General features: G+C 38.0%; 1 protein-coding gene across 8 annotated transcripts in view; it reads left to right on the top strand.

Moving 5' to 3' along the window:
- THADA (THADA armadillo repeat containing) overlaps nucleotides 1–27,229 on the top strand; it is a 160,936-nt gene that overhangs the window by 70,222 nt on the left and 63,485 nt on the right. For 7 of the 8 annotated variants that reach the window (XM_044429404.1, XM_044429406.1, XM_044429407.1 and 4 more), the window contains 2 exons: nucleotides 10,868–10,957; nucleotides 15,046–15,177. In XM_044429404.1, coding sequence (XP_044285339.1) covers nucleotides 10,868–10,957; nucleotides 15,046–15,177 — 222 coding nt within the window. Of the gene's footprint in view, nucleotides 1–10,867; nucleotides 10,958–15,045; nucleotides 15,178–15,834; nucleotides 17,089–27,229 lie in introns of those variants that run through there. The other variant, XM_044429410.1, reaches the window with a different exon arrangement.

The raw sequence follows: 27,229 nt of genomic DNA, 5'->3' as shown, positions 1-27,229 counted from the left end.
CTGAAAAGCACATTGATCTGGCATAAATTTGCAGTTTGTACAAATCATCTGATTTTAATCAAATTTCATTAGCATTTAAAAATGTACAAAAGGATGGCCTGTCTTAGAGATGAAAGTCTTCAGGTTGGCTTGACTTGAACCATAGTGCAGGACTGACATATCAGAATCATAGCTAAATCATGAACACCCCCATCTGATTCCTTACACATCTATAGTGACTTGTCTTTGGAATGTGCTCTCCAGGTTGGCATTTTTGTTCATACATGGTCATTTTGTCAGCATTAGGTAAAGTCCTTTTTAGATAATTTTAGAATGTATGACAACTGTTAATTGATTGCTTTCCTTTTGTTTTTTCCTGTTGCTTTTTATTGTTTTTGTTCTGTTCTTACACATTTTAGTAAAAATTGTATATTATATGTAACCATCTTTATTTGACGAGCAGGATAAACATTTATTCAACCTGAGAGTTCTTTCCTGGATCTTCCTTTGGAGATTCCACATATTATGCATGTGAACTTCTACCTGCACAGTGGGTTTTCCATTCCCTCAGCTTCCCCTTACTGTCTGTTCCAACAGCAGATCTACTCTGGAGGATCCTGTAATATTCCAGAATAGTTTTGGTAGTAATTGGTAGTAATAGTTTTGGTGGGGGATCTTTTCTGTCAGCTGTTCTTGTTTCACTGGTGGACTGCCAGCAACCTTCTGTCTTTCTTCAGACCTTCCTTATGAACTGTAAGTATTCACTCCCAGTGTTCAGGTTCAAATCTGCCTGTTAATCACTTGTTGACTGTAGCATCAAATGATGACTTGAAGGTGTTAATAAGCCTTTGCTTCTTAGTTAGCAAATGTGGAATTTTCATATCAACTGATGTCAACTCAAACAGTATTTTTTCAAAATAGTTCACACCTTTGGTTGAGCATCATTAAATATGCTGAGTTAATGATGTGATATACACGTGTACTGGGCCAGAGTTTCATATTCAAGGGAGAAACATTTAGTTAGCCATTTAGTTAGCCGAGTAGGGTTTTTCCTCTAAAAGTTTTGCCATTAAATTCTTTCCAGGAGGTATTTTTCTTCATTCTTGGAATAAAACCATATTTTAACTGTCTGTTAGACCCAAGAAGTTCATTCTCCTTCATGAAAGGTATGCTTTTACTGAAACATCAGTAACTAATGACCTGCAGATGCTGCAGGGAATAATGAATGTTCCTGAAGAAAGCACTTTTTGCAACAAAAAGTTCTTTTCCAAACATGACTTTTTAGCACTCTGATTTCAAACTGGGATATTTGTGTTGACAGAGCTCTGCTTTCTTAACTCCTGGCACCACATTTTGGTGCATCCTTAACAGGTAATGAGTGTTTAGCCAGGAAAATGCAGTGCTGTCTGAAAAAAAGATTAAAGCAATATCAACATTGCTTGTGCTGGCACAAAAACTGGCTTAAATGGGTAGAATATTCTTTAAATTTTCCTTTAAGATTTATAGGAAAGAAACATTAAGCATGATTGATCAAACATTTTCACATAGGGTAGAAAGGTGAGAAAAATAATGAATGCATAGCTTGTTGATTTTTAAAATTGAAAATAACTTGTACCAATAACTAAGTTAACGGCTACCTACATGGCTGTAATAATTTCATCAAATAAACACCAGATTTTTGTTCTAAACAAGAGGGGGAGAAATTGCATTATTTGGGATTTAGGACTGTGGGGAGGCTGCTGGTGTGGTCAGGTTGCTGACAGGGACTGGGTGTTATTCTCATATAACCCCAGTCCTCTATCAGTTTCACTGGCTTCCCATCGAAGTCCGGGCTCAATTCAAGGTGCTGGTCATTACCTATAAAGCCCTTAACGGCTTGGGACCTGGATACCTAAAGGAACACCTTCCATATTTGCCCTACTGCCCCCTGAGATTGGCAGCAGAGGACCTCCTCCAGGAACCCTCCGTGAAAGATATTAGGAGGCAAAGTATCCGGAGGAGGGCTTTCTCTGCAGTGGCCCCCCGCCTATGGAATGCGCTCCACCTGGGAGAGAGGTCCTCCTGGCGCCGCCGTCATATGTTTTTCGGCGCCAGGTTAAGACCTTTTTATTCCAACAATATTTTAATAACTTTTAATATCATGACCTATATGTTTTTATTGCAGCAAGTGTGGTTCAATAATTTTATTGATGTTATATTTTATTGTATTTTATCTATGTGAGCCGTCCTGAGGCTTTCATGACAGGATGGCATATAAATACTTTAAATAAATCAATAAAAATAGTGTACTTTTCCAGCTACATGCCTTTGTGCTGCATCGAATTCCACTCAAGAGGTTTCTCTTAAGCTTTTCAGAATGTGTGTGTGTGTGTGTGTGTGTGTGTGAGAGAGAGAGAGAGAGAGAGAGAGAAAGAGAGAGAGAGAGAGAGAGAGAGAGAGAGAGAGAGAATTAAGAGGCTGCTGTCTAAGCTACAGGAGCAAAAAGTGGGGTGGCCAATCTCTCAGTGTTTGCTTGTTGTTTTTTGCATTGCCTTTAGGATCCTTCTCAAAATACCTAATATTTCGAGGTGAATTTCATTGTTGCATGAGTAGACTTTCTCCTGTTCTCCCCCTTGGCAGCCATTGCTTCCTCAAATCTGTGTAGGATTCCAGAGCTGTATGGCACAGATTTTGAGGGCATATGTAGGGCAGCAGGTCGGTCTAGGAATCACCTCTCCCGCTCCCACTTGATGGCTGCCATTCCGTCAGTAAGAGGTATTGACTGGATGCCACCCTCAAAGAGGTTTGTCTCTTAATACCTTAACCGGGGTATTACAGATAATTGCACTCAAGATAACTTAGCTGTTCAGTTGTGCATCTTTTTATATTTATCAAGGTGTTTTCATTCCTAAAAGTATTTTAGACAGAAATATGTAAATTAACTAGGAAGAGGAAAGTTAGTTTGGATAGTGGTTCTCTTCAAAGGAACAATCACTTGCACATTTTTTCCACAAGAATTCCCTTGTATAAATTTAATGTTGACTTTCTGCTGGTTAATGCATTGTGTACCAACCCTGAGGATGCAGTCACTTTAAGAAAAATTGTCTTATCTGGTACTGAAACACTAGAGTACTTTAAAGTACAAAATATATTTGCATATATTCAAAATATTTTTGCATATATTTGCATTTGCAAATATAGGTTTTGAAGTAACCAGGAACTGAATGCAGTGATGAATCACCTACTTTTTCTTTCTTCAGAGTGCATGAAAATGAAATGTTCACATTCTGTTTTACCAACTGCCTGACAAAAGGGGTTGGTTTAAATGAGAATTCATGTGTATAGAGCTTTAAGTGCAGTGGGATAGCAAGGTGAGAAGAATAGGATGTACATGTGAAGAGTTTCACAACCTTTTAAGATTCTCCTTTATCTGCCAGCTGGTTCTCCCGGGCCTAAGGAACAGAATGGAGTCAGCAGAACTTTCTCTTAAAGTTTTCATACGTATTTTCTGCTTTGTAGCCTATTTAGGGCATCTATTTTGCCCATAGGAGATAGCTGGTTTTCATAGATATTTTTTATACCCATAGTGGATTAGTAGTTTGAGAGTTTCACTGTTGGCTAAGGTTAGATTTCCCTTGTCATCACGAACTTTCAAGAGGAAAGTGGGGAACCGTTTTACATGATCTGTCTACAACTCTAACCTAATCCATGGGGATATATCCAATTAGCTTTGAGCAGGTCTTTATCAGTTTACTAATTAACTCAGCATCCAAAACATAGCCTATGAACAAGCAAATTAAGTGATTGAGGAAAGTGGAAGAATAATAATTAATTGGGCCCTTTGTTACTGTACCAATTGGATGCCCTATTATTTCAAGAGTTACTTGATGTCTCTGTGAAATTGCTGGTGAAAATCTACATAGATAGTTTGGTGGCAGAACACTCCTTAAATGCTATACAGTTGTCACTTTTCCCATTTAGAAAAGGAACCATAGATTCATAAATTAAGCATTCACATTGCTTTTAATATGTTTCAGGAATAAGGTCATGGAATCCTCCTATATTCTGAAAAAAATAAAATATAATTATATATTAAATATAATGAATATTAAATAAATAAATGAACAGATGGCCTGTGGTATGGCCTTACTATACAAATGATACAACATGTCATGGCAGTTAATGCTTTTCTCCAGGATACTGTAGTGAGAACAGTTCAGTAAAGAGTCCCAGTGTTGTGCTAAGTCCACTGAAGGCATTTAAATCCATGCAATTATATATGGGGAATATTAATATGTAATGATACCTGATGTATCTGTAATGTACCTGATGTACATACCTGATGTAATGTAATAAGCCACAGTGGGTTGGTTGTATGCTGAAAATCACAGTACAAATCATGTCCTGACATGATTTGGCCTGCTGTTAATTTCCCCCCTCCTTCCTCCTCATTCCTCCAGATGACTCCCAACAAGTCACCTTCATAGTAGAACCTGTCATGTCCCCCACTCCCCATTCTTGAACTTCCTCTTTATTTGCTGCTGGAGATTTTTTTGGAGCCTCCAAAAGTGCAATCTGGGTTATATCTTTTTAAAAAGCTTTTCGGCTGAAAGTTGCACAGCTATGTTTATAATTTTGTTTTTGTTGTTAGCTTTTTATAATGTACACATATTTTATTATTTATTAATTGTTTACTTTGTAGTCAACCCCATTAATTACATGGCTTCCTGGGCGAGTTACAGCTTATGGCTGTCAGAGATGTTCCTGATTAATTTCCTTGACAGTTACAGTTGTGCAACGGAGCAGCAAAGTAGAGTAGGGAACAGATTCACAAGCAAGAGTGCATGTAGGCTAATGTGGGCATGGTTGCCAGGGTTCAGTTGCCAAGGTGTCAGTTGAAAAATGCCAGTGAGGGGGAGTGGCAAAAGCAGGTGCACCAAAAGTAGTTGATAGTGTCTTCTCCTAGCAGTATATAATCTTACTGATTTTAAGTGTTCAACTGATTGTTCTCAGTACTGTCCACTTTCTCAACACTTTGCTGAGTCTCCAGCTACTCCAGAACATGGGGATGTTAACTCCCCACCTTTTAGATGGCTTATTTTCAGACTTCTTACTGCTGCAGTTACTGTGGTTCCCTCACAGTTCAAACAACAAAAAACCCAAGCATCCTCTCAAAAATCTGCCAATGATTGAGAAGTAAACAGAAGGGAAATTTGCACATCTGCAGAAATGGAGCAATTAATGTCAGTATGTGACTAACCCCAGCATTTACTTCTCCACAATTAAATGTGTGTACATACCTAATTTCCAAAGGTTTTCATTTTTGTTTTTGGTTTTTGTAATTCAGGGAATTGCAGGTAAACACAGCAGTAACTGTTCTAAAAATGAGCTGTGACAATTGGCATGTGGGGAAGTGTGTCAGGTCAACACTGAGAGGATCACACTGCCAAAAAGGACTCTCCCACCATTTTGATGCATGTACATCTTTGATACCCCCCCCTCCCATTTTGGTATTGATAAATTGTGCTATCAGGTCCCTCTTTTTCTTTACTGTTACTGTTTGCCAGTCTTTCTCAGTTGTATGCATATTAGCTTGTAGGTAACCTCTTCTTGACAGTGTTCATACTGCACACTTGAAGGAGACAATGATAATGATAATGACCCCATTACACATTGTGAAGCACTGAAAAAAAAAGAAAGCTGGAGAACCAGTGTTGGTCCTTCCAAAATACGTTTTTGAGAAACAGCACTTACCATGCTGAATTTGGACAACACAAGAAATCAATGGTCCTAAAACAGCCATTGGTTATCACAATGGCCTGTTTGTGAAAAATAAGCTATTTTGCAGAAATAGCACTGGGTTTACACAACAATCAGCCATGACTGATCACTCATGCTGGGTTGTCAGTTCATGCAAACCATGTTTCTGTGTGCATGGAAAACATAAATGAGCAGTATTAGGGGGAAAGGAAAAGAGTGTAAAGTGCTTTATCAGTATTTTAATTGTCTGAGAAGTAGGTTAAGGTAGTCTCCCAATTCTTCTGAGGTGTAATGCATATATACTGAATTTTGTGTTAGTCGATGGCACAAACATTGGCTTAAAGTTGAACACAGCTGTTTGAATATAACATGTAGATATTTCCAGTAAAACTGAAGACTCTGTAAAGTGTAGGTTAGTGGGAGTGTAACTCCATTCTTCCTGCGCTAAATTCCTGCTGCGCTCCTTTTCTCTTTGCCAAAATTTGTTGTCCTGTGTTAGGGTGGGTGATGTTATGGACCATGACATCCTCTTTCCACTCATGCTTAACAGAAGACCACAAATACAGTAAGAATTTAACTCAGGCAGAACATCGTTGCACTCCCACTAACCTTCTGGTCTCCCTGTTGGAATAGATGTTGACACCTTCATAGCATTTGGTGCATTTTCTGTAGGTTTAACATTCTAGATTTCTACTGAGTCATTGGGGAAAAATGTGTTGTAGCTGAGGCATATTTGGATGGGAAATGAATTAATATTTTTGCCTATAGTCTTGGTATGTTTGAAAAGACTCAAACTATTTTTGAATTTAAAGGATTTGATTTATTCATAATTAAAGTGTTTGATAACTGAGGCCTACTGATTTGATTGTTAATAAGGTTTGAAATATTAATCTGTTCTAATAGCTTCATGGCTAGGCAAAGACAATATGGAAAAAATGGAAAAGCTGAAAGGAATAGGAAAGAATGGAAATGTCCTAATAAAAATTAAGATGGAAATAATAATCTTTTGGCAATTCTTAGAAACAATGTTTGGAGCAGTGTAATATTGTGATTTATCAAAATCGTTAACATGAAAAGGTTTTCTAGGAATTAAATTCAGAGTAGCTCCTGTGCAAAATTCTGCATTTGATTATCATCAGTAACTGCTGCACCAATGTGTCATCTTTATGTAGTATCTTTATCTGATAATCTTGGGAAACCAAAATTAAATTGGCTGTGTGAGCTGTTTGCAGGCATTCTGGTTTGTTTCAGTCCAGATTGTTTGTCTGTTACATGGAAAAGACCCTTAAAGTAACATTTTCTATAGCAGTGTCTTTAAAATGCTGCTGAGACCTGGCTCATATCCTTGCTTAGCCCTCACAAATATTAAGAGTTCAATCCAGCACATATTTAGACAGACAGAAGGCTTACAAAACCCAGCATACTTAAACCAGTCATGCTGTCTGGGAAATGCTGGGAGTTGTGCATGCTTAGAAAAAAGGAAGTCCTACAAGAACATACCCCAAATAGCCTTGGGAAAGATTCTCTGTCATAACTTAACCTCGCCTATCTCACAGGGTTCTTTTGAGCCTTTCGGGATAACCACATGTATGCTATCCTGAGGTTCTTTAGGATACAAATGTTACAAATAAAATTTGTACAGATCAGTACTTCCAGTGATTATGTATGAGTTTGGTGCTCAAACTGAAAGTTTGTGTATTTGTCACAATCATCTTTGAAATTTTGAAACATGTACAAATTGTGTGGTCAGGGATTGTCTATACTAATTTTAAATGTGGTAGAATGTACTTTTTAAATACTTATGTACTGTTAGAGCAGACCTGATTTGAATCTCTTCTTTTGGACAAAATCTCTCACGTGTTTTTCTTCACTGAGTTCATGTTTCTCCCTTATTTGAAAGAGGTACCAAATCTCACAGTTACTAGAACCAGTGGCCTAATTAGTCAGAAGCTGTTCTGTCTAATCTCAGATGCCCAGCAGCTGGCTGTGGTCCCTCAGTGGTGAAGGAAAGGTATTTTGCACATTGCTGAGGTGTGCCTTCTCCAGTTAATGTGAAAGTGCAGAAGGAAACAGCACTGACTAACATGAAATGCCTGAAATAAATTGCAGACTGTGGCTTTTGCACCTGCGCTTGATCTAATTCTCAATTTTAACTGTCTGTATAAAAATAAACCGATAGAATTACACTTTGTTGATAGGTGCCGAGTGATAGGACAAATATCAAACTGCTCTGTATATATCTCCTAGAATTAGAATACCAGTTTCAGGAAATACTGTCCACAACAACTTTTTCTGTGTCCACCAGGAGAAATCCCAGTACAAAAACATTACTGTGGTATTTCACACATTTTCTCATACGACCTCTGAGAATGAAAACCAGGTCATAGTATGCTGCCTTATACCAGGTCATTCTGTTGGTTCATCTGATTGGCAATATCGCATTCCCAGCTATCAGTACTTGTTTAACTGGAGATGTGAGAGATTGCACCTAGAATCTTTAGGAGTATGTATGTAGAGTTGTGCCCCAGCTTAAATTAAATGCAGTTTAATGAACTATAATATCCACTCTCAAAATTCTCCACAGCTGAGAACTGATAAAGCACAGTGATCAAGAGCATGCGCTGTAAGTTTACGTTACATTGCTTATCAGCCATGGAATTGCTAGATGTATTTTCTACACCTGCCTCAGTCAAAATGCACAGGGATGTTGTCAAAGGAAGATGGTTATTCATTAATTCAGAATTCCATGGTCCCACTACTCATGGCAGGGAACAGGATCTATGGGAAAGCCAAATTTATTACAGGGAAAAGATTTCTTTCCTTCCAATATATATTTGAAATATTAGAATCCAATGAAAAGAAATGCTCTGTCTGAAATGCACTGTTAAAATTAGTATTATATCTTCATTTATTTTGCATGCTGTAGAAGGACCATGTGATTACCTTTATAATTTCTAACTTGAAAATGCCTTAGTGTTAGCAACATGATGTTCATCAGAAATGGGGGGTCTGAAGTAAGATTTGGAATTGGACAATCCATGTTGTGCAATAAATGTTGGGATATTGGTGCTAAAATGTTTATTAGGTTCGGTTAGGGAAATTCAGAGATACTGTTGTAAAAAATGTTTGTCACAAGTTGTGGTCTCATTCATAATCCTAGTTCATTTTTCATTTTACACTTCAAGAGTATGTGATCTCGTTGGGGAGAAATCTGTACAAAAACAACTTGAATGCATTTTGGTGACAGAAGCAGATCCAATTAGACCTGAAAAGAATCTAGCAGAGTTATGAAGTGGCTGGTTGACACAAGTTTAGGGAGCTAGCCAATATTTTTAAACTGGCCTGCTCATCACATTGCATTAAATTTAGTCTGGCAGACTCATAGGCAGCAGTTAGAAGGGGACAGAGTTGTGCCAGGAAGTCATAGCTAAAGTTTACAACTAAACATATTTGAACTAAAGACTGTCACTCATAGAAACTCTCAGTTGAAACAAATTATGCCTCTTTCTTATTAGAAGGATTTATTACCCATTTTGGGTAGTTGCGGTTAGTTACAGGTTAGCTCAGAACCTGTGAAATCCACCTGAAATCTAGCCCTGGAGGTTCATGGAAGAATAAGATCAGCTTTATTAGCCTTTTATATGTGGGACTAATCAGACTGTGTTTTAGCCTCTGAGAAATGTGTCACTCTATTGAAGACCCTCTGATATAACTATTGCTTTTAGTTTGCTGATAAATACCTTTGTTGCTTTCATTTTTATATCCAAATGACTATATTTCATCTAAGTATTTTATGTGGACTGTGAGTATTTCAGATTTGTACTTTTTACATTGTAGTTTTGTATTGTAATTGCCATTAGTTAGGAACAGTATAATTGACTTTAATCATGTTTTGACATATTAACAAATATGAAACTTTAATGAACTCTAAAGCCATTGCCAGTATTGAACAGCTTAAGATATCAAATTTTCTGTGTGCTTCCTGAAAGTTTCCTGTACTTTCTTAAAAAAAAAAAAAGTTTTGATCTGTTTTGCAATGTTTGCCTGGTGGTTTGTGGTTGAGGCATGTTGTGTTAGCTGAGTTCTGGAAGAACCTTTGCTGGTGTGTGCCATGTGGCAACTTTCTTGTATTTTAAAACTTTACTTGTTTTCCCTGATTATGTATTAAAAGAAATATGCAATGTGTTTAATGTAGGCATTTGACATTTATTGGCAAGTCTATTCTGAATAGAGTTTTTTTTCCCTAATGGTTTTATTGTCAACCTTATTTACCTACCCTTGGATATTTTCTGGTGTTTATTGTATTAAATCATGGGTACCATGAAATTTAAGAGTTAAGAAAGGAACAGAAAACATATTGTGAAACAGGACCTATTTTTATTTTGAAAAGTTACTAGTGCATACAAACCCTTTATTCACTTTTGTTTACCTTTTGAAGTTATTGTCTAGCTGCTTATTTTCAAAGAACCCATCTTTAGGGTGGATTTAAAAACAGTATAGTTCCTGTAGCACCTTTCATTGTGTAGTAACTGTTTTACAGTCCTTACCTCACTTATGAAAGATATAGACTTGTTAAGGATTGGCAAGCATTCTAAGATTTTTGATCTGGTTCACATAAGCAAGCAGATAAGATGGTATAATGGTCCTGAACTGTACCACTTCAGAAAATGGGTCATGGGTGGGGAAATCACATGGCTGAAGGACAGATTGAGAAGCCTAAGCTGGAACACCTGTCCCTGGCATCTAGCCTTCTGTGTTCTAGAAAATTTCCATATAGAGTGATCATGTTATCTTCTAACAACAGTCAGAAGTGGTCAAATGATCTATGGGTTCTATCAGGAGGCTGGAAAACTGTGGCCCTTCAAATATTGTTGAACTAAAACCCGCATTATCCCTGACCATTGCTGGTTGGTGTTGGAGTCCAACAACAGCTGAGGGGGGGACAGATCTCAGATGAATGAAAGAACCCTTCTGCAGGATCACATACCTATCCATAGACCTGGTACATAAAAACATGGTGAAATGGCGTTTTGTGCATTTTCTTTAAAGAAGTGATATCTCAATAGAAGAATTGCACATGTACATTAAGCATCTTGTCTTAAAATTATCATGTTATTAAGTATTGCTAAATGTTTTTCCTCTTCTACAGAATGACAGGGAGGGAGTTCTTCACTCGGTTTCCAAACCTTTATCCATTCTTGCTCAGTCAATTGGAACTAGCAGCCAGTTCAGTGGACAGGTAAAACAAAGCATTCATTGTTATCCACCAAATATTTGGGCTCTCAGTGTTGCAGTGCAGAAAAATTGGTAGAACTGTTTTTTTAAAGAAGCAGTTTGTTGCTTTCCTGTTGTTCAAATACTCTTTAAATATAAAAAGATGGCACTTTGATTTTAAAATCTGTTTAGACATACTGGGTATTAATCTAAGCAAGTACACAAAAACATATATCTGTTTTGGGTTTGAAACTTCTTACATTACTAGAGCCACCAGCAAATTATAAAGAAATCCTGCAAGACAAACACCACAATGTAGTGTGATACTTACCTATATTCTAGCCACACCTTTTATGCATGTCATGTTACAGTTCAGCTTTTCTGTATTAAGGATTTTTTAAAAGATAAGATAAAAAGCTTCCTAGTTATGTTTTTGTGTTTGAAAAGAGAGAATGTAGAAGCATCATGGTCCATAACTGTGGGACTTCTGAAGGCATTCAGGTGAATGTTGAAGTCTTTTCTCTTCAGTGTTAGTTTAATATGAGGTTATAATTAGCTTATGCATCTGAGAGTGATATTTATTTAATTTATTTCCCATCCAACTGGTAAATATCCTCAGGGCAATTTATAAGTATATTGTATATTTGCTATTGTGGTACTTGTTAACTTCTATTTCTTGCCTTTCTTCACTTTTATCACTTTTAAAGTGCTTTTATCACTTTTAAAGTGCTTTTAAAATAATGCATGGATTGCCTAAAGCAGTGACCCCTGACCTTCTGGGGCATGGGGGCTGTATTAGAATGCCCAATGCCTAGAGAGGGTCACATCCTAAATCAAATTGTAACAAAATTATTAACCTACAGTACCAATTTAGATCAGATGTAAACATTCAAAGGTCAGTGAAAAATTGTTAACTTGAATGCAATCCATTTTGAAACAGTATCTTACTGTGCAATCCTTTTATCTAGCTAGACATGCTTACCTAGTCAATGTGATTTTTTTAGCTGTGTTCCATTAGCCAAGGCTTTAACAAGTCAAGTTTGTTGACAGACACCCTTTAAATTCCATGTAAATGTTCGTTTGTAAGTCTTGACCTACACTTGGATTTCACAATTTTCATCTTGGACAAAGTTTGTTAGCAGATGTATGTGGTGCCGAAGACTGAACATTCCTGCAGCAAGTGTCTTTAGGTTGATTAATATATCGGTTAGACCACAATAGAAATCTAACAGACTATTTTCTTTGTAACTGTCTCTTAGATAATCACTGGTTTGTAAATCAATCTGAAAAAAGTTACTTGCATATTCTGGTGCTACTTCAAATGGATTCTCAAACATTCTTATTTCCTTTCAATGCTTAGTGCAATCAGTGAATCTATTCTGGAATTTCACCTGCAATAGGTTCAGGTTTTTGATGTGTCTTTCAACATTGGATTGTAAATTTCCATCCTTGTCAACTTGTAGTTCATTGCAGCATGAGAAGTTTGAAAAGTTACTTTCACTAACTTGCTTCACAAAAAAAAGCTTTCAATTTGGAATACATGTCATTCCTTTTCCCTGCAATCTTAGAGTCAATGTGTTCAGATGCTATCATTTAGGAAAGCCAAATCGAAAATCCATCCAAGGTTAGCAAGTGCTTCCTGACCTTTTCCTTTCTCCTTGAGAAAGACATCAATTTCATAACAACGACTGCAAAAATGTTTGATCTCTTTGCCTCTGCTAAGCCATCTGACTTCTGCAAGGCACAATACGTGTCCATGTTCTGCATCTATCTCAGAGAGAAAATTTTGAAACTCACAATGAGTAAGGCCATGATGCCTGATGTAATTAACATTGGATACAATGATATGCATCACACTTTCCCACTGAAGAACCTTACTATGCAAGGCTTGCTGATAGATGATGCAGTGAAATTGAATGGGAAGTATATCATTTAATTTCAATATCTCTCCATTGATTCTTGCAACTATACCAGTTCTACTTCCCACCATATTTCCTGCACCATAATTGTGATGCTTTTCAATTTATTCCAACTGGGACCAAGATTTTCTACTGATCCACACACCTTCAAGAATGTTTTCTGCAATTGTAGTGCCTTTCAAACTCTGCAGTGCGCACAACTCTTCTGTAATTCTGACATTAGAATATATCCCTCTGATCAATATTAGTAGTTGAGCCGTGTCTGTATTGTCATTGTTTTCCTCTAATACCAAAGATAGAGAAAAAAACCATTTTTTTGTCTTGATGATAAATGACATCATCTTCAACATGACTGGTGATTGTAGATGCAGATAAACTAACACATTATACCTTATCAGGGCACATTCCCTCCATTGCCTTAACTGTGCACTTAATAAATTCACCATCAGTGAATGGGCTACCAATACATTTAGCAACATGATAGCTGGCCCTGATGGACAGGTTCTCCTCAACATGCTTTCTAAAACTATCTTGCTGCAAAAACATTGATTTTTAAGAGAATGTATCTTGTTCACTTGCACCTCTCCTTGATATAAATATTGAGACAGTTTGAAGACATATCAAGCAAACTGCTTTATCCTTGTTTAAAACAAAGAAGTACTCAGTAGTCCATTTGTCATTAAAGACACGGTGCTCATCTGTAATTTTTTGTTTCTTTTAAACAGCACTTTCTTTTGCAGTCATCTTACAAAATTGTTAGCAGAGCAGCTGTTAGAGTTTCAATATCACCCTTGAATACATGAAAACATGAGAAGTATAGTTCTAGGGGTCTAACTCTTCCCTTTCTCATCAAATCCGCCCTGCTTCACTGCTGTTAGTTGGGGACTTTGATTTTGACCATGGCAAAGAAGAGAAGAGACTCTTGCCTCTACAGTTCTCAGGAAGATTGGGCCATATGCACAGGCTAGGAATAATTTGTTTTAAATGGATTATGACTCTGTCCTACCAGATGGCAGGCTTGCAGTCCTAAGTACATTGAATACTATGAGAATTATTTCTTAATAAACACACCGCCTTGAGGTTTAGATCTACACGTGCTAATACTTTTAAAAAAGGGCAGGTAGAGAGAATGGGTGAATGAAAGGGTAGCCTTCCACTTGGAGCAGAGGTTATGCCATTAAGTTGGCTTCAAATTATATGTAGGGTGCACATCATCACTGCCTGCCAACCAGACCTTGATCATGAGAATCAAAAGGGCAGCCAGGGGGAAGGGGACTTGGCTGGTGGAAGAAGATGTGGGAAGGGGAATCCCATAAGCTTCCCTGCTAAGAGAGTCCTCCTTCCTCTCAACCCTGCTCAAGGGGCTGCTCAACAGCTCCTGCAATCACAGATGCATGAGAAGACTCCTTGCTGGAGCGGGTGGGGGCGGAGAGGCAAAAGCAAGCAAGGCAGAAAGTCAGAGCAACCAGCTCTTGTTGCGGGTTCAGCATGCAAAGCACTTTGTATCCTTTTTGCAAAAATAGGATACATCTCTTTTTCCTCCCCTTTTTTGCAAAATCAGGCCAGACACCTCCTGTACCCATCCACACAGCTGCTTTATCTTCCTTAGACACATATATAGCCTTCCACATGGTAATGCCTGGGGAGGGGGTTGGGTGAGCGGTTGGGTGCCTGAGCTCTGCTGCCTAGCAAAGCACTCAGAATTGCCAAAATGCTAGTATAGAGGGTAAGACCGAGAGGTGGCTGACAGAAAGAGCCATGGGAAGCAGAAGAAAGAATGTTGCTATTGTATCTTTTGTAGGAAAGGGACAGGAAAAAAGCAATAGATGGTGCTGCTTGAAGCAGGAAGAAACGTGTGGGTCTGAGGGAAAATGCTTTGAGGATGACAGCAGTAAATAAGCAGATTGGAGGGCCGCACAGAATGATCTTGGGGGCTACAGGTTGCGGGGCCCTGGCCTAAAGAGATATGGATCATAACATTAATTTCTTCAGTGACTCAAACAACTGTTGAACTATTAAAGATCTATAGTGAACTGCTGATACCTTTATTGCATGGAGAATATTTCTCATGTTTAATGCTGTTATAATTATTTAACTGTCTAGTAGCATCAGGTAGGTCGGTCATGAGGTAGCTACAAGTTTAAGCAGTTATTTTTAATGTATGCTTCTAACAAACTTCATTTTTCTAATGTAGTGAAACTAGTGAAATGAAACTCCATCCAAGCTTGTTCCTTTTGCTTCTGATCTTGAGTAAGCTGTATCCATCACCAATGGATGGTGCGTTTTCTGCCCTTAGCATGGCTCCATTTGTTCCATTTATTTTAAGGTGAGTTGCATAATTCATTTCATAAATACATTATTTTCCTTGGAAATGCTCCAGGTTGCTTTAGTTACAGAATTATTCTTAATTCAAAGTGTGTTTTCATTTATTTAGTCACTACATTTTTTTTCTACTACTAAAGAGCAACTGTGATCCAGTACATCATGTTCTATCTGAATGAGAGAAGCTGAGGTCTCTTGTGTTGTTGAATGAAATACAGTTTTACAGCATTGTGTGTATAATATGCTAAGGAAAAGTGCTAAGAGCATTATCCATTTTGTTGTAATCCATTTGTCACCCTCTTACTGCACCAGTGTTTCTTTACTTAATAATCTTTATTGCTAATACACAAAGTCTCTGAGCATACATAGAGTGAAATGTTCAACCCTATCTACTGCTTATTATCAATAGCTTCCCTTATGAACCCTTCTGTGTGCCAGCCCTGCAGGAGGGTCACTGCTGAACTGGGCATCTTGATGCTCCTCCTCCTGTGCCGCCAAGTGGACATCATGCCAAAATTGGCACCGAGTCGAGGACTGTGGCCTCCCCATTGGAGGATCTGGCCATTTCAGCATCCCATCCTGGGGGTAATAACTCTTCAACTTTCCCAGGGGAGAATTGCTGTGCTTGCTCAGGTGTTCTTATACTAATCTCTTCCTGTAGGAACCCCTGCCTGGTCCCAAGATCTTGAGGCTTGTCTTGAGGTTGGACTGTTTGATGAACAATCTCTCCTTCAACCTCAGAATCTGAATCCTTATCAAGATGGGCCCTGAATTTTGATAGGATGCATGTGCATAGCACATCTCTTTGAGTCTTCAGTGTAATAAGATAAGTCGACCCAATAGTACAAAAGTCTTTTCTTTCTCTCCCTGATCCCAATGAGTAGCTCAGGAGCATCTGAAGCTGCAAGCATTTTTGAAGGTGAGCAGGTGTGGTCTTGATTAGCCCCTCACATGGGATATTACTGCAAGAGCAGGACAGAAAGAGATCCAGCATGGTGCAGTGCTTAGAATGTTCAGCTGGGACTTGAGAGTTCCATGTTCTGGTCTGTACTCGGCCAGAGGTTTCTTTGACTGACTGACTGACTCTCAAATTAACCAACATCACAGGGTTTGTGTGAGGATAAAATGGAGAGAAGGACCATGTAAGCCCCTTGGCCTCCTTGTGAGAAGATAAAAGGTGGGCTATAACTAACTAATAAATAAAAATATCTTTAAAAAACCAGGAAATCTTTTTTCCCTACATCTGGCACATTTCTGTCTGATAAAGGAAAGTGAGACCATGAGGTGTGCTCAGAGGAGAGCAACAAAAAATGGGTTTTCTTATTATACGGGTTCCATTCAGATTTCTTGATTATGTACAGTGGCAGATCCCTTTGCCTTTTCTGTTGGCCAGAACTTGCTTGCTTCTGAGTATAATGCACATTCAAAGACATGCTTGACCTGTACAAATAGAATATAGTAGCAATTAGTTGTTGATCTGAGTTTTTTACCTCTCGTCTTAAACAATATATCACTGGGCTTTAAACATTCTAATTAGGCTTTGAATACTTTCAGTTCAGCTTAAGTGGAATTTTCCATTTGCTGGGAGTTGAGTTGGTTTGACTATGCTTAAATAAATTACACATGAGTCAGATTAAATGCTTACAAGAACAAATCTGTCTCCTGTGTGGTAAGTGCACTTGCTTATCCAGGTTAAATTAGAAACTCTTATCAGCCATTCAATGTGCTATTGAGAGCACATTTTTACTCAGTATTTTAATTGTACAATAATACACTGGTTCCAAAAAATCTTGAATGTGTATGAGGGCTGTAAATATGTTACTTTAACTAGTGATTTTTAGCACCCCAGGGAGTACCTTTAATGAAAAGAGGTAATTTGAAGGCATTGCTAACTGAAACTAAGAATGTAAGAAATTCATTTACAGAGATTCCATTTGGTTGCCCTGTTTCCTGATCAGCAGCACTGGATTTCTGTGGAGCTCTACCTGCCACTTCGAATTTTGGCAGATTTTGAACATAAAACTATTTTGAGTAATCAGTTATTTGCTTTACTAAAACCCTCAGATACTTCCATAAAAGCATATTTCAGTTTTGGCTGTATACATGATGAGTCTTGGTTTAAAATAGGGCTGTCACTTTTAATCAGTAGTTTGGAAAACAAACAAAAGCTTTGATTAATTAGTTGGGACCATTTTTAATCAATGGGAATAGGAATCACTTATTTTTAGTTCTGTTGTATTATTGTAATAGGCAATGAAATGGAAAATATTAAAGATAGGCTAACAATATGGAAACTTGACATTTAAGATATTTCAGAGTAATACTTCACTAGCCCATAACACTTATGATGAGGCTTTGGTAATGTGCTCCTGTATTTTATTCTGTCAGCCAGTTTATTTTTTATTATTTTTCTTTCAAATTAAGTCTTGTTCAAGCTAAGTCTGCCCAATGCCTCTCCTTGTTCTCTTCCTTCAGCATGGCCAGAAGAAGAGATTGGCTCAGTTCCCATATAATACTAAGCCTTGCTGTGGTTAATTATAATCTTGCTTGCCATTGTGTCTGAACCCATCCCTGCAAACAAGCCATGGATTGTCAATCAGCTATAATCCACAAATTGAACTCAGGTTGTGTTCTTGGATTGCCAGATCTGGTTTGTTTAAATGGTAGATTGTTGAGATACTGGCATCAAGAACAAGTAAGCCAGACTTATCCCTTGCTAGTTTGTGTTGTTATCCACCCTGAAACAGGCACCTGGCAAGATCAGCATGAAAATCGTACTGCTCTGAAGGCTGGCAAAATGGACATGATGGCATTTGTTAGTTCCTTTGTAAAACAACACTTACTTAAAAGAATGGTTAACATAAACTATGGTTTAATATTGCGTGCTAATGTAGTAGAATTTGGTTTCTGCTTTGTGGCCACCAGTCCAAACTGTGGTTAGCAATTGGTCATCTATCAAGGTTGGCTTCCTTGAAACTTGAACCCAAAGAGTCTTGGGTATGGAGTCTCTTGGGTATGAAAACAGCATACTTCCAGCAAGTTTGACAATCCATTTTTCAACTTGTTCATATTTCACTTTCATTAAATCTTCAGTTGGCATATACATAATTCACCTTATTAATATATCAATTGATTGTGCTTCTAAACTAAATGTATTCTGTCTTTCCTCTCACTCTGTTCCTGGTGTAATATCCTGATATGCAATGCCTTGTGTCTTTGTCATTCACTGAGTATATCACTCTCAATCAAGTCATTTCTGTTTTTGTGCTCAGCATAACTTCCAATATCTAACATAAGTGGGACTTTCAAGAAGTGTTGCAGTTTTTCAACACTTCACAGGAGGAGTGCTTTTGTTCAGGATTCCAGCCAGCCAGCCATGCTCTAACAGTTTTTGTACTCTTCCAGACTTTAAGGGTTCCTCTGAATATGTTAGATGTCTTACTTTGTTCTCAGTAATCTCAATTTTTATTCATTTCTGTCAACATTTAACCACCAGAAATTATTGGAGTGATTTTCAGTTTCTGAGTTTTGTCCAGTTGTCACATCTGTTCTGATATTTTAAGTAGGCATTTGCTGACAAGAATTTACGTAATAATTATGGAACCTTGTTATTCATTTATTAGATTTATATCTCACCCTTTTCTTTTAAAGAACTCAAAGTGGCTTATATCATTCTCCTCCTGCTGCTCTCAGTCTTATCCTCACAACAACCCTGTGAGATAGATTGAGCTGAGAGCCTGTGCCTGAGAGTCTGTGACTGGCCCAAAGTCACCCAGTTGGCTCCATGGCTGAGCAGGGACTACAATCCAGATCACCTGAGTCCTGGCCCATGCCCTTAACTACTACACCACACTAGATCTGGCACCTCTTCCTTTCACCATCAGGCCCTTGTTGCTGGTTAAGTACAATATTAAGATATAATTGCAAAAAAAAGTAACTATTCAATTTTTGAAACTATAAAATACTTGAAGAGGAAGATTGAAATGACTGCTATAACATTGTATTGGTTAGCAAGTTGGAACAGACTCCAGCTCCTAAAGGGTGTTGAGAGGTTTTACTTGAAAGTCAAACAAAATGTTTCATATCCAAATATACTTGGGGTGTGACTGGACCAATATTTAATGAACAGTTTCAAATAACATGACGTTATGCCTAAAACATTGTTTTTATCTCAAAATTAATAACTTTGCCAATATTGATAGAAATACAGATATGGACAGTAATCCACATGGATTTGGTTGGTGTAATTCATTATTTTGTTTGTTGAAGCAATCCATATCTTACCTTGAGAGATGTTCAAATAGTGTTACCCCTGGGCTCTATTTTATTTTGTTTAAATATAGAATCCTCTCCTTTTGAATGAAGTTTTGATAGGGGAAGATAAATAATACATTTCTGATATGAAATTAACATTATATATTGGTAGCTGTAAATGTTTGGATATTAAATGTGTCCATAATAATTGTGTTGCTTTGCCATCAATCGAGTTTTCTTTTAGTGCAAGGCATTCCCTTCAATTAAGAATTAGTTAACTGCTTTTTTCTCTTTGATGCTATTTCTTTTTCTTCCCTTTACCTGCCTCCCATTCCTCATAACTTTTTGATCCCAATTCTAATAACAGAGAAATACATATAAAGAAGGGGAGGGAGGAAGAGTATGTGTGTAGAAAAGGGAACAGTTACCTTCCACTCGATGGAAGGTAACTAGTTTAACAGAGCTTTCTATGCTGTGGTGTTCTTAATGGGGAGGTACAAGCTTTTAATGAATGGACTGGGAGCTTTTTAGTGAATATTCAAGATATATATATATATAGTTTCCATTCAATATTAAGTCCTGGGCAGATGCTGGAGAATCAGATGTCTTATTAGAGTTGGATCAACTGGTCTTGTTTGTCTTGAAAGTCACTTGGGGTACTTGAATGTTCAAGTTAGGAAACTTCAGTAGTTTTGGCTTATGCTCACTTTGAATACTGGAACAGCAAAATTTCTGCTGACTCTTATGCATGGAAACAAAATCCCTTATTCTGTGGAAAGGGAAGGAGATGATAGGCAGTGGAAGGGAATAGGTGAGATCCCGTGGGCATCACTTCAATGGCAGGTAACAAACTCTTAGGTATCATTTCCCTTTAGAGTATGATCTTGATTGCAAGGCCCAGGATCCTTCGCAGCAAATGATTGCATTGTCTTCGTCCAGTGAGAGACCTTTGCTCAGGTGTAAATTACATACTCCGCATGTCATTCCCTGCTCAGATCAAGGAGGCTGTAGTCAACCGCATGATAAGTGAAGCAGGTTTCTTCTCATGGGAGACAGGTTCTAAATGGCTTGGCTAGCCCCCTCTGTATATACAGAGTATATATCCTCCTTCCCTAAGGAAAGGATTTTGTATCCCCTTGGGGATGAGGTTGACTGGCGAGAGGGTGGGGGAACAGAGAGTTCAGAGAGTTAGTTTAAAGTCCAATTTCAGATTAAGCTTATTTCAAAAGGGGCTGGGCTCATTGTTAAATGGGGCTGCTATGTTTTTTCAGTTTTTGGTCTCTCTCCCCCTGTTCAACTTGCCCAGTCCCAAGAAAAACTGTTGTCATTATCTTCGTCGCTATCCTCCTCCTCCATGTTGTTGTCTTGGTCTTTGTCATCTTCTTCGTCGTCATCATCATCATCTTACATTTGTATCCTTCACACACACAAACACACACACATATATCCCAGCCTACTAGTCATAAGTCTCCTTGGTTGGGTCTCCCTCTTGCAAGGAACTCAAGGAGGCTTACTAGGTTGTCCTCATCTCTGTTTTATCATAACTACAACAACCTTTGAGGTAGGTTAGCTTGAGACTATGTGAGTGGCCCAAAGGCTCCCAGTGAGTAGGAACCAGAACCTGAAGCTTGTGAGTCCCAGTCTAACACTAACAATTACTACCATTGTTCTAAGATTTTTATTAGTGAATAGGTTTCACATGTAGTTCTGAGTTTCCATTTCTTGACCCTGATCAAGTATATTTTGGTCTAATTAGCAGATTTTTTCCAGTTTTGGTAGTTCCTAAACAACTTCAAGTTGGCAGAATCAATTTTTATTTGTAACAGTGGCTGCTAAATAGTTATGAAAGAATTTATCATGCTAAACAAAGTGAGTTGAAGGAAAAAAATAGCCTCTGTAAAATACAGTAAACATCTGGCTTAATTAAAGAAACCCAGCAGGTTTGGTGATGCTCTAAAAGATGATGGGAAAATATTTCTCAAAGGTGCAACATTTTTATACCCACATATGCAGAGAGGCAGGAGTGGGTGCAACTTTTAATCTCACTGAGATAACTTTTCTTAGAATTCTTACGCACAAGTGGGTAAGGAGTGCCTCCATTTCTTCTTGCTTCTTAAATGGCAACTTCAAGTAACAGCCAAATTCCTGTCAGTCTTAGAAGCGAAACATACCATTCTTTAAAAGCTGATCTTGAGTGGAGAGAAAAATAAAGTTTTTCAATATGATAAGCTTGGTAAATAGAGCCTATAAAGCTTGTCTTTTTAAAAAATAAACTTGGCTGCACCTAAGCCACCTTGTGGGTGGTAGTGGTAGTTAGCTTCTACAGTTAATATAAGTTCAAGTCTGTTCACAGTATCATGAATTAATGGAATTCTGGACATGGTAAGCACAAGAAACGGAGCTGCATCATAGCACAGTGCCAGTGCATGTGTGTTAAGTTCCATCCCTGACATCTCCCATTTTATCTATAATGGGTAGTTTTACAATCACTGAGATATTACAGATTTTTTCTGTGTGTCACAAAATCTCATAAGTGGATACAAACAATAACAGAATAAAACAACTTGCAATGCTTCCTAAACATTCAGAGTGAAACATCATTATAGCAAAGTAGTTGCTCTTCCTCAGTGATCTTCTTTTCCACGCAGGCAGATAACATGAGAGTGAAATGTAGTTACCTTGTCCTTTCTATGGTAAAGTGACGAGGTCCTCTGTGAAGAGACCATCAAATTACCAGTTTTTGACAGGTGTAGAAAAAAGTTTTTTTCATGCTTCTGGGTGATTTGTCTTCCTGGAATTTTGTGTGTGCTTCAGGCTGAAGGAAGACTTGTTCCATTCTACAGTTTGACAAACCTGTGCATTTTAAAATATTTTTTCAGTTTAAGAACCATATGCATCAAAATCAGTGGCAAATAGAAAAGCCAGACAGCAAATGTAATTTGCTGCTGCTGCTGCTGCTGAATATCCTTCAAGGAGGAGGTCTCTTAAGAATGTAACAGCCATGCTGAATCAGACTAACGCCTATCTAGTCCAGCATTCTGTCTGCACTGTTCCCAACCAGATACCTATAAGAATCCCACAAACAGGAAATGAATTCAGCACTATCCATCTATTTGTTTTCCGCAGCTGCATACTGTCTCTGACACAGCATAACACAATGCCATCACTGCTGATAGCCATTTACTAGGAGCCAGTTCATCCTCCATGAATTTGCCTAACCCACTTTTAAGCCATCCAAACTGGTGGTCATCACTGTATCTTGGGATGGTGAACTTAATAATTTAATAATTTCACTATAGTTTATGTGAAGTACTTCACATAACATGTGAGGTACTTTTATCAATCGCAAACTTCCCACCATTTAGTTTCTGAGTTTAAGAGCATTATAATATTGGCAGTTTTATTTTTGATTTCTGTTCTAATTAAGTTCAACAGAAAGTTGGTCTTTTTCACAATAGCTACTTATTTAGTTGACATTTTCATCAAACTGTTCATCGTAACCTCAAGGTCTCTTTTTTGGTCAGCTACCATAAACTTGGATCTGTATTCCTTTAGACTTCATAATGTTGAACCAAACTTGCTGTTGTAATGCCCATTCCCCTAGTTTGGAGAAAACCTATTTGAGATCTTTTCAATCCCTTTTTGTTATAATCTCCTAAATAATTGGGTGTTATCAGCAAACCCAACCCCTCACTGTGCACTCCTAACTTCTGATCTTTTAGGAACACATTGACACCAGTCCAGTAATGTTCCTTGGATCATCATACTGTTTACATGCATTGCAGTAACAGTCTATTTATTCCCGAGTTTTGCATTCTGTTCTTTAACTAGTTACTGATCCATAAGCAGACTTAATGCTCTTAGCTATGACTGCTAGATTTTCTTAAGAGTGTTTAGGGAGGGTCTTTGATATTCTCAAAGAACTCTAACAGGTTATTATGGCAGGATTTACCTTTGTAGAGGCCATGTTGATTTTGTTTCAGCAGGACTTGACCTTGACTATACATGTGATAATTATATTTTAATAATGCTTTCCAATAATTTACTCAGAGTAGACATTAAACTGACCATCCTGTAGTTACCCAGATCCTCTGTGGAATTCTTTTTAATTTGTCATTAGATAACTAGGTAATTGAGAGTGTTTCATCTATATTGGCTAGGAGTCTGTTTCCATATAAGGCAGATTTATGTATCCACATAGTCTTCATGGATTCTTTTGTTGTAAACATATTTTGTCTTCTGTTTGACTGAATTATTCTTTATACAAGGATGCAGAACCTCTCGCCCACTGGCCTCATCCAGCAAAAGGAGTCTCTGCATTCAAACCTAAGAAACGTGTGTCACCTACCCCCTTGTCACTCTCCACCAGGGTTGGAAGGAAGCAGGGAAAGGAATCTAGACTGTTACAGCTGACCACAAATTGGAAGTCCCACATGCAGGCCAGACCAAGGCTTCTTTGTTTCTCTGGAGGAGTGACAGGGACCTGCTGGCTATAATTTAATTTTCCTCCCCCTTTCCCCCATTTCCTGAAGGAAGTGGAATGGGTATCCTGAGGCCAAGCTGTTTGAGTCAGGTGAGCAAAGGGGACCTGGCTTGCTCTTCTTGGTCCATCCTGTTTTCTTCTGCCTCCATCTTCTGCCTCCATCTGCAGAGATGGATGCTCTGCCTCCATCTGCTGCAGAGCAAGATGGTTCTGTTTTGCTCTATCCCCCTTCCCTGTTGCAGTTAGTGAACATATGTTTTATTCAGTATACTTGTTTGAGAAGAAACAGTTCTGTCCGACAACTGGCTTCACTGCATGCACTAAGGTAGATTACAGATTGTGCTTTCCCTTTCTCCTGCTGAGCTACTCTAGCAGCAGCTCGGATTTCCAAGGTTTTGATGCTGGCCATATATTTAACACACAACCTCCCCACTTTCAATGGCATGTCACTATGTAACTTTGCAAACCCCACCCCATTTCTTAAGTGGTTTCCCATGCAGCATGATAGGGTTGTTTTCTGAGAACCTTTGAATGGCACATAGAACTAATAGATGTACTTGTTTTAGGAAAAATAGTAAATATCCAGTGTTATGTAGCAGAGTTGGCACTGGTTTTTTTTTTAGTGTTTGCATGACTGCTATCAGAACCAGCACAACTAGTAAAAGAAACACCTATTTTGACAAGGTTGTAATGAAGAAACTGCAGTACTGTATTTTCTCCTTGAGCCATCTTTGTTCCTGAAGGCTCAGCTGGCATCAGTGGTATAGAATCCTTTCCACTGCTTTCTGTTGGTGGCTCAGCTATACCCCTGTCTAGGTAAAGATAACCTGGCTGCTGTTGTCTCTGTTTTACTAACCTTTAAGTTAGATTATTGTAATGCTCTTACATGGGGCTGCCTTTGAATGTTTGGAGAATGCAGCCCATGAGGAACAAGAAGGACAGGAACAAGAAGGCCTGAACAAATAACCCCAATTCTTGCCCGCTTGTGTTGGCTGCTGATATGGTTCTGAACCTGCTTTGGGGTGCTAGTTTTGACCTATAAGACTTTATGCAGTTCTGGACTTCAGTACCAGATAGAGTGTCTCTCCTATTTTACCCATCCCAATTTACCCATACATGGTGTTCATCATCGAAGATCCTTCTCTAGCTGCCTTCTCTGAGTGACTTCTCAGTCGAGACCTCCCCCACTCCTGACTTGATCTTCCTGGCCAGTCCTGCCGAGCGCCAACGTCCTTACATATTTGGCACCAGATTAAGATCATCCCTTTCAGGCATTTGGCAGCAAATGATGAGATTTTTTTTAATTGAATGCTGGATTCTTCTAGTTTGTTTTAAAATGTTTAGATAAATACATTTCTCTGTGTTGTCTCTTTATATGTTTACATGCAAATAGGTTTTAATACTATGTATAATATTTTTTAATGGTTTTTAATCATTGTAAACAGCCCTGCGAGCTTTGGTGAGTGAGTGGTATAGACTGTCATGAAGGAATAAATCTAATTATCTGTCTATTTTTTCCTGTATGATATACATTTTTATAATGAAGCTGATAATGTATTTTGAATGGAAGATAATACAAAAATGATAAATATAACAATAGGGTGAATAAAAGGAACACTTTTCATATAAATCCATTTCTAAGTATTACAGAAAAGATTGTCACAGAAACAGCTTCTGAATACGTTTCAGCTGAGCCTCTAAATTAGACTTCCCAGAAAGAGAGGTATAAAAAAGCAAATTCTTTTTCTTCCTGCAAAGAGGAGAGAGAGAGAGAGAGAGAGAGAGAGAGAGAGAGAGAGAGAGAGAGTACCCCCACAAAAGAAAAGCCCCTCTCCAGGATTTCAGAATATGCTTTACTTTTTATAATACTCAGGCATTTCATCGCTTTAAAGTTCAGTCTGACTATGTAAAGGTTAAATACTGCGAGTCCAAACACTGCGAATGCTTATTTGAATAATAGAATTTATGGTTTTACCCCAAGATTTTCCAGCTGTTGCATGATACAGTTTGTATATTTTGCTTTGCTTATACACTGTCCAAAGGCAAAGAACCCCCTTCCCCAACAAATCACATTCAAGCAAAAAGAAAGATCACAGAGTTATTTCATTGTAATCCTGCTTGTTAAATCCAGGCTTATTGCTGGCACACTGTTTATTTTTTAACTTGAGGGAACTATGTTTCATTTTAGAATATATGCAAACATAGTTAGCTTGATTGCCACCAGCACTTTTAATCTTGGGAGACTTCATGACAAGTCAAATGGTTTCCCATATTTATTGTGAATTGCCAGGAGGAAGCAGTATTTTTTATGGACAGGAACTCCAGAATCAGATACAATATTGTTGAAGGGCTTCTTTGTGATTTCAGTAACAAGGAAGCAAGAACCGGCACTCCAGCTGGAGTTTTATGACTTGTTTACAACTGTTGAACTATTGTGTTCCAAAGCTTTTCTCTTCCCACTTTTCTTCAATAAATTTGTGCTGACTAAATATACTGACAACAGGTAATGGTTGAGTGACATACAGTAGCAATCCAAGGGTGAAATTTTTGCTTGAAAAAGAAACAGGATGTCTTCTCCTCCCACTTGCTTCAGTGGAGCTTGAATATCATATTTTATACTTTCAAATAAATACTGAGAAATGTTGTATTTTGATGAACCTCCATACATGATACAACTGATGTATGGAGCAGAATTTGTTCAGAACAGCAGCTGTCAATCAGCTAATCAAGCAACTCATCAGTAAGTTACTGAAGCAAACTGTTGATAGTGTAGTAGTAGTAGTAGTAGTAGTAGTTGTTGTTGTTATTATTATAACATGTCTATGCCGCCCCTTGCCGAAACCTCGGGGTGGCTTACAACACAATAAAATACATTGAAATGCAATAGAACATAATAAATTACCATTAAATACAAAAATACAAAAAATACACTGAGTTACAAATATAAAATTGAAATTATCAGTATAAAATAAGTAAATAAAAATATAGGAGGAGAAAGAGAAGGAAGAAGAAGTTGCCCTGGCCAGATCATATGTTTTAACAATTAAAATGATGTTTAAATAAAAAGGTCTTTACCTGGCGCCGAAAAACCAGTAACGACGGTGCCAGGCGGACCTCTTTGGGGAGTGAATTCCATAGGTTGGGTGCCACCGCAGAGAAAGCCCTCCTCCGAGTACTTACTCTCCTAATTTCTTTCATGGAGGGTTCTGGAGAAGGGACTCTCCCGCAGATCTCAAAGGGCGGTCGGGCATATACGGACGTAAGCGCTCGTTCAAGCTGGTAGTTTGCTTTCTAGTCTCCTTGTGTCCTTTACTGACTG

Source organism: Varanus komodoensis, unplaced genomic scaffold, assembly GCF_004798865.1.
Source record: "Varanus komodoensis strain SLA01 unplaced genomic scaffold, ASM479886v1 scaffold2, whole genome shotgun sequence".
Classification (NCBI taxonomy): domain Eukaryota; kingdom Metazoa; phylum Chordata; class Lepidosauria; order Squamata; family Varanidae; genus Varanus; species Varanus komodoensis.
The sequence above is the reverse complement of the archived record's forward strand: the minus strand, read 5'-3'. Positions and strand labels throughout refer to the sequence as shown.